Source organism: Hypanus sabinus (assembly GCF_030144855.1).
Source record: "Hypanus sabinus isolate sHypSab1 chromosome 5 unlocalized genomic scaffold, sHypSab1.hap1 SUPER_5_unloc_1, whole genome shotgun sequence".
NCBI lineage: Eukaryota > Metazoa > Chordata > Chondrichthyes > Myliobatiformes > Dasyatidae > Hypanus > Hypanus sabinus.
This window is the reverse complement of record NW_026778917.1, coordinates 17,522-30,092: the sequence shown is the minus strand read 5'-3', so window position 1 is coordinate 30,092 and position 12,571 is coordinate 17,522. Positions and strand designations below refer to the sequence as shown.

At 54.3% G+C, this 12,571-nt stretch overlaps 1 protein-coding gene and 1 long non-coding RNA gene across 3 annotated transcripts in view; one reads left to right on the top strand and one right to left on the bottom strand.

Annotated features, from left to right (window-relative positions):
* The window catches only part of skic2 (SKI2 subunit of superkiller complex), a 159,323-nt gene that overhangs the window by 133,431 nt on the left and 13,321 nt on the right, over positions 1–12,571 (top strand). The window contains exons 17-20 of one of the 2 annotated variants that reach the window (XM_059957481.1): positions 462–572; positions 3,608–3,719; positions 8,756–8,874; positions 11,047–11,184. In XM_059957481.1, coding sequence (XP_059813464.1) covers positions 462–572; positions 3,608–3,719; positions 8,756–8,874; positions 11,047–11,184 — 480 coding nt within the window. Of the gene's footprint in view, positions 1–461; positions 573–3,607; positions 3,720–8,755; positions 8,875–9,499; positions 9,921–11,046; positions 11,185–12,571 lie in introns of those variants that run through there. The other variant, XM_059957482.1, reaches the window with a different exon arrangement.
* Positions 7,118–12,374, bottom strand: LOC132385425 (uncharacterized). The gene is made up of 3 exons (XR_009509181.1): positions 12,307–12,374; positions 9,055–9,132; positions 7,118–8,261 (listed from the first exon to the last, which is right to left on the bottom strand). It is a non-coding gene; the product is annotated as an uncharacterized LOC132385425 (long non-coding RNA).

Here is a 12,571-nt window from a genome sequence, read left to right as displayed (position 1 = left end):
CAGGTACTGCGGATGGTTCAGTACTCACCCCTCTCTCTCTCTCTCCCTCTCCCTCCTCCCGGGCAGGTACTGCGGATGGTTCAGTACTCACCCCTCTCTCTCACCCTCCTCCCGGGCAGGTACTGCGGATGGTTCAGTACTCACCCCTCTCTCCCTCTCCCTCCTCCCGGGCAGGTACTGCGGATGGTTCAGTACTCACCCCTCTCTCTCTCTCTCCCTCTCCCTCCTCCCGGGCAGGTACTGCGGATGGTTCAGTACTCACCCCTCTCTCTCTCTCCCTCCTCCCGGGCAGGTACTGCGGATGGTTCAGTACTCACCCCTCTCTCTCTCTCTCCCTCCTCCCGGGCAGGTACTGCGGATGGTTCAGTACTCACCCCTCTCTCTCTCTCTCCCTCCTCCCGGGCAGGTACTGCGGATGGTTCAGTACTCACCCCTCTCTCTCTCTCCCTCCTCTCGGGCAGGTACTGCGGATGGTTCAGCTGCTGAAGCGGGGTATCGGTGTGCATCACAGTGGCATCCTGCCCATCCTGAAGGAAGTGATTGAGATGTTGTTCGCCCGAGGCCTGGTCAAGGTGAGTCCCGGTCCATCGGAGCAGGTGCTTAGGGCGAAGTATTGATACTGGTTTATAATGTGTCTGGAAATTGGTTTATTGCTGTTTGAGTTGAAGCTTTCTTACTTTACACGCACACATGAATAGAGCCAAATGAAACAACGGTCCTGTGTGGCCAAGGTACAAATCACAGAACCAGCAGCACACCACACACATAGGTAATGATTTCAGAAAGAGTCCCAAAGAAGAAAATCCGAGGAGAGAGTCACACGGTACAGTGAAAAGCATGTTTTACACTCTGTTCATTAGGAGATTCCATTTCATACTCGGCCCTGAAGCGTCCGGAGAGCAAAGATACATACATCAGCTCTTTATTAACTACAGCTTGGCATTCAATACCGTCGGCCCCTTAACACAGATCGATAAGCTTCAAACCTCTTGGCCTCAGTTCCTCCTTTTCCTAATTCAGTTCAGATTGGCAACAACATCTCCTCCACAATCTCCATCAGCACAGGTGGACCCCAGGGCTGTGTGCTTGGTCCTACTCGCTTTACACCTAAGGCTCCGTGTCTAAGCACAGCTCCGATGCCATATTCAAGTTTGCTGATGATGCCACTGTTGCAGGCCAAATTAAAGGTGGTGACGGATCAGCATATTAGAGGACTAGCTGAGTGGTGCCACAACGACAATCTTTTACGCAATGTCAGTAAGACTAAGGAGCTGATTATAGACTTCAGGAGGAGGAAAGCAGAGGTCCGTGAGCCAGTCCTCATCGGGGGATCAGAGTGGAGAGAGTCAGCAACTTTAAATGCTGTGATCTTCTCATTTCTGAGGACCAGCGTGTCAGTGCAATTATGAAGAAAGTGCGGCAGCGCCTGTACTTAGGAATTTGCAGAGACTTGGCATGAGAAACTTCTATTGATGTGTGGTGGAGAGCATATTGTCTGGCTGCATGGGAACACCAATACCGTTAAAGCCTACAGAAAGTAGTGGACACAGCCCAGTCCATCACAGGTAAAGGCCCTCCCACCATTGAGCACGTCTGCATGAAATGCTCTTGCAGGAAAGCAGCTTCCGTCATCAGGGTCCCCCACCACCCAGGCCGTGCTCTCGTCTCACTGCTGCCACCATCAGGCAGGAGGTACAGGAGCCTCAGTACCCACACCACCAGGTTCAGAAACAGTTATTACCCCTCAGTCAGCAGGAATCCCCACCACCCAGGCCATGCTCCCGTCTCACTTCTGCCACCATCAGACAGGAGGTACAGGAGCCTCAGGGCTCACACCACCAGGTCCAGGAACAGTTATTACCCCTCAACCAGCAGGAATCCCCACCACCCAGGCCATGCTCCCGTCTCACTTCTGCCACCATCAGGCAGGAGGTACAGGAGCCTCAGAACCCACACCACCAGGTTCAGGAACAGTTATTACCCCTCAGTCAGCAGGAATCCCCACCACCCAGGCCATGCTCCCGTCTCACTTCTGCCACCATCAGACAGGAGGTACAGGAGCCTCAGGGCTCACACCACCAGGTTCAGGAACAGTTATTACCCCTCAGTCAGCAGGAATCCCCACCACCCAGGCCATGCTCTCGTCTCACTGCTGCCACCATCAGGCAGGAGGTACAGGAACCTCAGAACCCACACCACCAGGTTCAGGAACAGTTATTACCCCTCAGTCAGCAGGAATCCCCACCACCCAGGCCATGCTCTCGTCTCACTGCTGCCACCATCAGGCAGGAGGTACAGGAACCTCAGAACCCACACCACCAGGTTCAGGAACAGTTATTACCCCTCAGTCAGCAGGAATCCCCACCACCCAGGCCATGCTCTCGTCTCACTGCTGCCACCATCAGGCAGGAGGTACAGGAACCTCAGGGCTCACACCACCAGGTTCAGGAACAGTTATTACCCCTCAGTCAGCAGGAATCCCCACCACCCAGGCCATGCTCTCGTCTCACTGCTGCCACCATCAGACAGGAGGTACAGGAGCCTCAGGGCTCACACCACCAGGTCCAGGAACAGTTATTACCCCTCAGTCAGCAGGAATCCCCACCACCCAGGCCATGCTCTCGTCTCACTGCTGCCACCATCAGGCAGGAGGTACAGGAGCCTCAGGACCCACACCACCAGGTTCAGGAACAGTTATTACCCCTCAACCAGCAGGAATCCCCACCACCCAGGCCATGCTCTCGTCTCACTGCTGCCACCATCAGACAGGAGGTACAGGAGCCTCAGGGCTCACACCACCAGGTCCAGGAACAGTTATTACCCCTCAACCAGCAGGAATCCCCACCACCCAGGCCATGCTCTCGTCTCACTGCTGCCACCATCAGGCAGGAGGTACAGGAGCCTCAGTACCCACACCACCAGGTTCAGAAACAGTTATTACCCCTCAGTCAGCAGGAATCCCCACCACCCAGGCCATGCTCTCGTCTCACTGCTGCCACCATCAGGCGGGAGGTACAGGAGCCTCAGTACCCACACCACCAGGTTCAGAAACAGTTATTACCCCTCAGTCAGCAGGAATCCCCACCACCCAGGCCATGCTCTCGTCTCACTGCTGCCACCATCAGGCGGGAGGTACAGGAGCCTCAGGACCCACACCACCAGGATCAGAAACAGTTATTACCCCTCAGTCAGCAGGAATCCCCACCACCCAGGCCATGCTCTCGTCTCACTGCTGCCACCATCAGGCAGGAGGTACAGGAGCCTCAGGGCTCACACCACAAGGTTCAGGAACAGTTATTACCCTTCAACCAGCAGGCTCTTGAACCAGAGAGGATAACATCACTGGCCCCATCACTGAAATGATTTCATAATCTTCAGGATTATTTTGAAAGAAAATTACAGCTCATGTTCTCAATATTTATTTATTTAATTTGCAGTTTGTCTTTTGCACATTGCCAGTCTTTGTAGTTTTTAAAATTGATTCTACTGTATTCTTTAATTTCTTGTGAATGCCTGCAAGAAAGTGACTTGGGATGACATGTACGTACTGTGATAATACATTTCCTTGGAGTGTTGCACGTTGCTCACGACTACCTTTCTGCCACAGATCTTGTTTGCAACAGAGACCTTTGCCATGGGGGTGAACATGCCGGCCAGGACCGTGGTCTTCGACAGCATCCGCAAGCACGATGGCACGAACTTCCGCGACCTGATGCCAGGTAACGGTGCCTGACTGGGGGCGGGTGGTCGTCGCTGCTTTACTGCCCGCAAAATTCATGCTGGACCAGCAATTTTATCAGCCTCTTCTAAAGGTCATGCCTCAGCGACCTACGTTGTAGTGAGATTGATCCCAGCCCATCCCATCTCTTATGATTAAAGGCCTCCCTCCATTTCAGGGCACGTCCTGGCACTCTCTCCATTGCTGCCAGTTCCTTGCCATTACTCCAGATCTGATGCCCAACAGAAACAAACACAATACAGAACACAATAATTTGAAAACAAAACATTAAGTATAAATGCAAACTTGAGCTTGTATGTCCAAAAGATGACACTAGGCACAGCAACGTCTGTACAGATGGTGTCTGATAGGGAACAAAGTAGTGTGTGCTTGAGCGTGCGTGCGTATGGTGTGTGTGCTCGTGTGTCCATATGGTGTGTGTGCCCGTGTGTGCGTATGGTGTGTGTGCCCGTGTGTGCGTATGGTGTGTGTGCCCGTGCGTGCGTATGGTGTGTGCCCGTGCGTGCGAATGGTGTGTGTGCCCGTGCGTGTGTATGGTGTGTGCATTTTCTCTCTCTCTCACTACTTTGGATGTATGTATTGCATCTGGGCCCCAGAGGAACCGTATCCAGGAATGGTCTGAATGGTAATTAAACTGCATCACTGCATGGTACGGGAACTTCTCTGCGGTAGCCAGAAAGGCTCTACAGTGGGCAGTCAAAACTGCCCAACGTATCACCGGCACCAGGCAACTGACCATCCAGGACGTGTATACGGACAGGCACCGGGAAAAGGCCGGTATCATCATGAAGGATCCCACCAGACTGTTTGTCCCACTCCCATCAGCGAGGAGGCTAAGCAGCACCCACACCAGGAGCACCAGACTCGAGCAACACGTTCACCCACTAACCAACCCCTCCACATCCCCAACTCCAGCCTTGCCTGCCGGCCGGCCCACCCACTGGCCCCGTCCGCCGGCTCGGTCCTCCCTGGCCTCAGAAAGCAGAGGTATCAATGAGCTTTCCTGACTCTGTGGAATATGATCTGGGACCATGAGAGGTTGTGCTAGATGTGCACTCTGGGTATGAAACCGCCTGCGGCTGTCAACGCCGTGCTGCTGGTGTACAATGGGGCGGTGTGAGTTCTCCTGAAGTCGATAACCATCTCCTTGATTTTGTTGACTGTGAGGAAGAGGTTGTTTGGCTGGCGCCGGGCCTGCCTCATCGTCGTTAGTGATGGGCCCTACCACGGTTGTGTCGTCAGTGAACTGGCCGTGCAGTCGTGTGTGAGCAGAGTGTACAGCAATGGGCTCACCGCTGAGGATGATGGGGAGGGATCCCGACTGTCTGAGGTCTGTTGGTTAGAAAGTCCAACAGGTTGCACAGTGGTGTATTTAGATGGAGTTGATGCAGCAGATGGCTGAGTTTAACGTTCTCTCTCCGCACCGTGCGTGAAGTCTTGACCCACTTATCCATCCCTGTCCCCACAAAGCCAGCGAGCTCCAGACCGTCCCTTTCTTTCAGGGAGTCCGGACAGCAGCTACCTCGACCCAGTGTTCTCCCGGACACTGACCTCTCTGCTGTGGGAAAGGCAGACCCAACAAGGGGCCTAGAATATGAAAGCAAGGATGTATTGCTGAGGCTTCATAAGGCATTGGTCAGTCTGCACGGAGTACTGTGAGCAGTTTTGGGCCCCTTGTCTAAGAAAGAATGAGCAGGTACAGGAGAGGGACCAGAGGAGCTTCAGGAATAGAGCATTACAGCACAGTACAGGCCCTTCGGCCCACAATGTTGTGCCAACAATTGAACCTGCTCAGAGATCAATCTAACTCTTCCCTCTCATTTGACCCTCCATTTTTCTTTCATCCATGTGCCTATCTCAGAGTCTCTTAAATGTCCCTATTGTATACGCCTCTACCGCCACCCCTGGCAGCGTGTTCCTTGCACCCTCCAGTCTGTCTGAGGAAGAAAACCCTACCTCTAAAATTCTTGCTATACTTTCCTCCAGTCACTTAACGATGCCCTCTCATATTAGCCGTTTCTGCAGTGGGAAAAGGCGCTGGCTTCCAGCCTGTCTCTGCCTTTTCTTAACCTGTACACCCCTATCAAGTCACATCTCGCCCTCCTTCGCTCCAAAGCCCTAGATTAGTCAACCTCTCTGCAAAAGACATGCTTCACGTATGTTAATGTATGAGGAGCATTTGATGGCTCTGGGCCTGTACTCACTGGAATGAGGCAGGATCTCATTGAAACTGATCAAATGTTGAAAGGGCTTGATAGAGTGGATGGGTGGAGAGGATGTTTCCTATAGTGGGGGAGTCTAGGACCAGAGGACACAGATAGAGCGGATGTGGAGAGGATGTTTCCTATAGTGGGGGAGTCTAGGACCAGAGGACACAGATAGAGTGGATGTGGAGAGGATGTTTCCTATAGTGGGGGAGTCTAGGACCAGAGGACACAGATAGAGTGGATGTGCAGAGGACGTTTCCTATAGTGGGAGAGTCTAGGATCAGAGGACTCAGATAGAGTGGATGTGGAGAGGATGTTTCCTATAGTGGGGGAGTCTAGGACCAGAGGACACAGATAGAGCGGATGTGGAGAGGATGTTTCCTATAGTGGGGGAGTCTAGGACCAGAGGACACAGATAGAGTGGATGTGGAGAGGATGTTTCCTATAGTGGGGGAGTCTAGGACCAGAGGACACAGATAGAGCGGATGTGGAGAGGATGTTTCCTATAGTGGGGGAGTCTAGGACCAGAGGACACAGATAGAGTGGATGTGCAGAGGACGTTTCCTATAGTGGGAGAGTCTAGGATCAGAGGACTCAGATAGAGTGGATGTGGAGAGGATGTTTCCTATAGTGGGGGAGTCTAGGACCAGAGGACACAGATAGAGTGGATGTGGAGAGGATGTTTCCTATAGTGGGGGAGTCTGGGACCAGAGGGCTCAGATAGAGTGGATGTGGAGAGGATGTTTCGTATAGTGGGGGAGTCTAGGACCAGAGGGCACAGATAGAGTGGATGTGGAGAGGATGTTTCCTATGGTGGGGGAGTCTAGGACCAGAGGACACAGATAGAGTGGATGTGGAGAGGATGTTTCGTATAGTGGGGGAGTTTAGGACCAGAGGGCACAGATAGAGTGGATATGGAGAGGATGTTTCCTATGGTGGGGAGTCTAGGACCAGAGGACACAGATAGAGTGGATGTGGAGAGGATGTTTCTTATAGTGGGGGAGTCTGGGACCAGAGGACACAGATAGAGTGGATGTGGAGAGGATGTTTCCTATAGTGGGGGAGTCCAGGACCAGAGGACACAGATAGAGTGGATGTGGAGAGGATGTTTCCTATAGTGGGCGAGTCTAGGACCAGAGGACACAGATAGAGTGGATGTGGAGAGGATGTTTCCTATAGTGGGCGAGTCTAGGACCAGAGGACACAGAGAGAGTGGATGTGGAGAGGATGTTTCCTATAGTGGGGGAGACCGGGACCAGAGGGCTTAGATAGAGTGGATGTGGAGAGGATGTTTCCTATAGTGGGCGAGTCTAGGACCAGAGGACACAGATAGAGTGGATGTGGAGAGGATGTTTCCTAAAGTGGGGGAGACCGGGACCAGAGGGCTCAGATAGAGTGGATGTGGAGAGGATTTTTCGTATAGTGGGGGAGTCTAGGACCAGAGGACACAGATAGAGTGGATGTGCAGAGGATGTTTCCTGTAGTGGGGGAGTCTGGGACCAGAGGACACAGAGAGAGTGGATGTGGAGAGGATGTTTCCTATAGTGGGGAGTCTAGGACCAGAGGACACAGAGAGAGTGGATGTGGAGAGGATGTTTCCTATAGTGGGGGAGTCTGGGACCAGAGGACACAGAGAGAGTGGATGTGCAGAGGATGTTTCCTGTAGTGGGGGAGTCTAGGACTGGGGGGTGCAGAGGATGTACTTTGGGGTAGTTATGAGAAGGAAACTCTTTAGCCAGATGGAGGTGAGTCTGTGGGATTCTTTGCCACAGATAGGCTGTGCAGGCCATGTCATTGGGTGCAGTTAAAGCAGAAGTTGATGGATTCCAGGTTAATCCGGGTGTCAGGGGTCAGCGGTCACAGGGAGAACGGAGTTGAGTGGGCTAATAACTCTGCTATGATTTAGAATCGCAGAGCAGTCTTGATGGTCCCAGCGGCCTAATCTGTTCTTTTCTCTTATGAAAGTGACTCCTGCCTGCCTCTCCCATCACAGTTGTTCCCCGTTCTGAATCTTGAATGTGTAAATCTCTCCTCGATCTCTACCCAGAGAAGCTCATAAGGCACAGAAGCAGAATTAGGCCATTCAGCCTATCAAGTACTGCATCCCCCTTGGGATCTGTATTTGAGGTCACCAGTTACCTCCATTAGGGCGTCGCGGTACAGCAGTCAGTACAACATTTGGGACGTTACGGAGATCATTTCTACTGTCCTCTCTAAGCAAGTTTGTATGTCCTTTCATGTGCATGAAGGTTTCCTCCAGCTGCTCCCATTTCCTCCCGCTGTCCAAAGTCATGCCGGTCAGTAGGTTAATTGTCCTGTGATTAGACAAGGGTTAAATAGTTGGGTTCCTGGGTCGGTGCGTCTCCGAGGTTCAAATAGTCCTGTCTCATGCAGTACAGTATCTGGAAATAAAATAACACGCCTCCTGTTGTGCTTCCCTGCCCGCCCTGGCAGGAGGAGTAGCCCCTCCTCACTCGTCGCCTCTATACCCCTGTGCCCCAGTTCCCTGGCTGTGACCTGTGACCTTTCCATCCCCTGTGCCCCGGTTCCCTGGCTGTGATCTGTGACTTTTCCGTCCCCTGTGCCCTGGTTCCCTGGCTCTGACCTGTGACCTTTCTGCCCCCTGTGCCCCGGTTCCCTGGCTGTGACCTGTGACCTTTCTGCCCCCTGTGCCCCGGTTCCATGTGACCTGTGACCTTTCTGTCCCCTGTGCCGCAGTTCCCTGGCTGTGACCTGTGACCTTTCTGCCCCCGTGCCCCGGTTCCCTGGCTGTGACCTGTGACCTTTCTGCCCCCTGTGTCTGGTGCAGGAGAATACATCCAGATGGCGGGCAGAGCGGGGAGACGAGGGCTGGACACCACGGGGATGGTGATCATCCTCTGCAAGACCGGGGTTCATGAGATGGCCGACCTCCACAGGATGATGCTGGTGAGCGGGGCCCAACGACGGCGGGGAGGCGGGACGAGGCCTGGTGGGGGAGTTGGGGTCCAGGAGTCAGTCGGGGGAAGGGGCGTATGGGGAGAGTGGGTGAGGGGGAGGGAGAGTGGACAGGGAGGCCGATGGTTGAGGGGGATAGTTGGGAAGAGGAATGAATTGAAATAGACGTACCAGACAGTGATAGAACAGTTAGGCCATTCCATCAGCGACACACACAAAATGCTGGAGGAGTCTAGATTCCGGAAGCATCTGTGGAGAGGAATAAATGGTCAACGCTTCAGGCTGAGACCTTCTTCAGGACTGGAAAGAAGGTAGGGGGGAGAGAATGCCAGCATAAACAAGTGGCAGGGAGGGCAGGATGAAGTGAGACGTTGGGAGGTGACTGGTGGAAACAGTAAAGGGCAGAGTGGCCTTGGGAGGGAGGAGGGGTGCGAGGGGAGGTGAAGAGCAGAGGAATTGAAGAAGCGGGACTGCGAGACCGTACCGGAAGTTGGAGAAGTCGATGTTCAAACCACCAGGGTGGAGACTACCCAGGCTATCAAAAGTGTGGAGGTATGAAGCGTTTGGTGATCTCCTGAGGAGCTAAAGATGCTGCTTCTCTCTGCTCTCCTTACAGTCTGTGCGCTGGGCCCAGGACAGCTCATCCGATATCTGCACACCTACCACTTCCCCCACCTCCGCTTCCCGATGTAGAGTGGCACGTGCTTGTAAGACCATGAGACAGAGGAGCAGAATCAGGCCATTCAGCCCATCATGGCTGATCCGGATCCCACTCAACCGCATGCACCTTCGATGCCCTGACCGATCAGGAAACCATCTTCCTTAAATATACCCACGGACTTGGCCTCCACCACAGTCTGTGGCAGAGCATCCCACAGATTCACTACTCTGGCCAAAAAAAAGTCCTTCTTACCCCTTCTAAAGGACCACCCCTCAGATTTGAGGCTGTACTCACTAGTTGTGGATAACCCCATAATAGGAAGCATCCTCTGCATGTCCACCCTATTTAGCCCTTTGAACACTTGGTATGTCTCAGTGAGATCCCCCCCCCCCCGCCCCCCCCGAGTTCTTCTAAATTCCGGTGAGTACAGGCCCAAAGCTGCAAAATGCTGCTCACATGTTAACCCCTTCATTCCCGGAATCATCCTCGTAAACCTCCTCTGGACTTTCTCCAATGACAACCCATCCTATCTGAGATATGGGACTTAAAACTGTTGACAATGTTCCGCATGGCCTGACTAGTGTCTTATTAAGGGTCAGCATTATCTCCTTGCTTTTATATTCTATTCCCCTTGAAATAAATGCCAATGTTGCATTTGCCGCCTTTTTCACCACAGACTCAATCTGTAAATTAACCTTATATCATACATTTCCCAACAGTGTATTCTATCTGCCGATTTTTTTACAGTTTTGCCCGTCCTTCCAACTTGACAAAGTCCTGCTGCAATCACATTGCTTCATCAGCATCATCTACCCCTCCACCTATCGTATCATCGCAGACTTTCACAAAGCCATCATTTCCATTATCCAAATCACTGACAAACCATGTGAAAAGCACTGACCCCTGACGAACACCACTGGTCACCGGCAGCCAACCAGTAAAAGCCCCCTTTATTCCCATCCGTTGCCTCCTGCTCCTCTCTCTCATGCCTCTGTAATTCCCTTTGTTCCGTTGTGATACATTTGACTTGTGCTTCTCCCTCTCACACTGCAGTGTGAATTCGGTCATGTTATGATCACTGCCTCCCAAAGATCCTTTACATTAAGCTCCCGAATAAGATCTGGGCCATCACACAACACCCAGTCGAAGAAGCCCTTACTCAAGCACAAGCTGCTCTAAAAAGCCATCTGATAGGCACTCAACAAACTCCGTCTCTGGTGATCTGACACCAATCTGATTTTCCCAATCCCCTTGCATTTTGAAATCCCCCATTACCCTTATTACATACCTTTTCCAGCTCCCTTTGCAATCTCAACCCCACATCTTGGAGGTCTGTATCTGATTCCCATGTTTTTTTCACTTGCTCTTTCTTAACTCCACCCGCAAAGATGCCCTTCCCTGTGGACTGTCCCCCTCTTGCCACCCCGGCGCTGAGTGAGTTGTGGTTATTGTGGCTCCACCCGGCCAGGTGCCCTGCTGACTCGCTGCCGCCTGTGTTACAGGGGAAGCCAACCCTGCTGCAGTCGCAGTTCCGCCTGACCTACACCATGATCCTCAACCTGCTGCGGGTGGAGGCGCTCCGCGTCGAGGACGTGATGAAACGTAGCTTCTCTGAGTTCCACACCCGCAAGGATGCCAAGGTGGGTAGGAGCGCCCCCTCCCTCCGACCCGTCGATCGCGTGATGCCTCGCCTCCCTCCGACCCGTCGCTCGCTGTGATGCCTCCCCTCCCTCCGACCCGTCGCTCACGTGATGCCTCCCCTCCCTCCGACCCGTCGCTCGCGTGATGCCTCCCCTCCCTCCGACCCGTCGCTCGCTGTGATGCCTCCCCTCCCTCCGACCCGTCGCTCGCTGTGATGCCTCCCCTCCCTCCGACCCGTCGCTCGCGTGATGCCTCCCCTCCCTCCGACCCGTCGCTCGCGTGATGCCTCCCCTCCCTCCGACCCGTCGCTCGCGTGATGCGCCCCCTCCCTCCGACCCGTCGCTCGCGTGATGCGCCCCCTCCCTCCGACCCGTCGCTCGCGTGATGCGTCCCCTCCCTCCGACCCGTCGCTCGCGTGATGCGTCCCCTCCCTCCGACCCGTCGCTCGCGTGATGCGTCCCCTCCCTCCGACCCGTCGCTCGCGTGATGCGTCCCCTCCCTCCGACCCGTCGCTCGCGTGATGCCTCCCCTCCCTCCGACCCGTCGCTCGCTGTGATGCCTCCCCTCCCTCCGACCCGTCGCTCGCGTGATGCCTCCCCTCCCTCCGACCCGTCGCTCGCGTGATGCCTCCCCTCCCTCCGACCCGTCGCTCGCGTGATGCGTCCCCTCCCTCCGACCCGTCGCTCGCGTGATGCGTCCCCTCCCTCCGACCCGTCGCTCGCGTGATGCGTCCCCTCCCTCCGACCCGTCGCTCGCGTGATGCGTCCCCTCCCTCCGACCCGTCGCTCGCGTGATGCCTCCCCTCCCTCCGACCCGTCGCTCGCGTGATGCCTCCCCTCCCTCCGACCCGTCGCTCGCGTGATGCGTCCCCTCCCTCCGACCCGTCGCTCGCGTGATGCGTCCCCTCCCTCCGACCCGTCGCTCGTGTGATGCGCCCCCTCCCTCCGACCCGTCGCTCGTGTGATGCGCCCCCTCCCTCCGACCCGTCACTCGCGTGATGCGTCCCCTTGCCTCGGTTATCTGCCTGTGTCTGTGTGCTGTGTATCAGAAGTCTGCTGTGCACAGGATCGGGTCCCTGCCTGTGTCTCTGGCTGTGTCTGCTTGGGTCTGTGTGTACTCACATCCAAATTTATGCATTATTTGCTTTCAGCTCTGTCTGTGTATCGCAGTCAAGTTCATTATCACTGGCTTGTTTATTTACTGATACGGCTGGACTTTGGGCCAACCACCCTGATTAACCCTAACCTAGCCACGGGACAATCTACAGTGACTAATTAACCTACCCAGTACGTCTTTGGACTGTGGGAGGACCCAGACGTTGCAGAGGGGGGCAGACAGTGACTCCTGAACTCTGAACTCTGTACCAGGGTCCTGCTGCCATGGCAC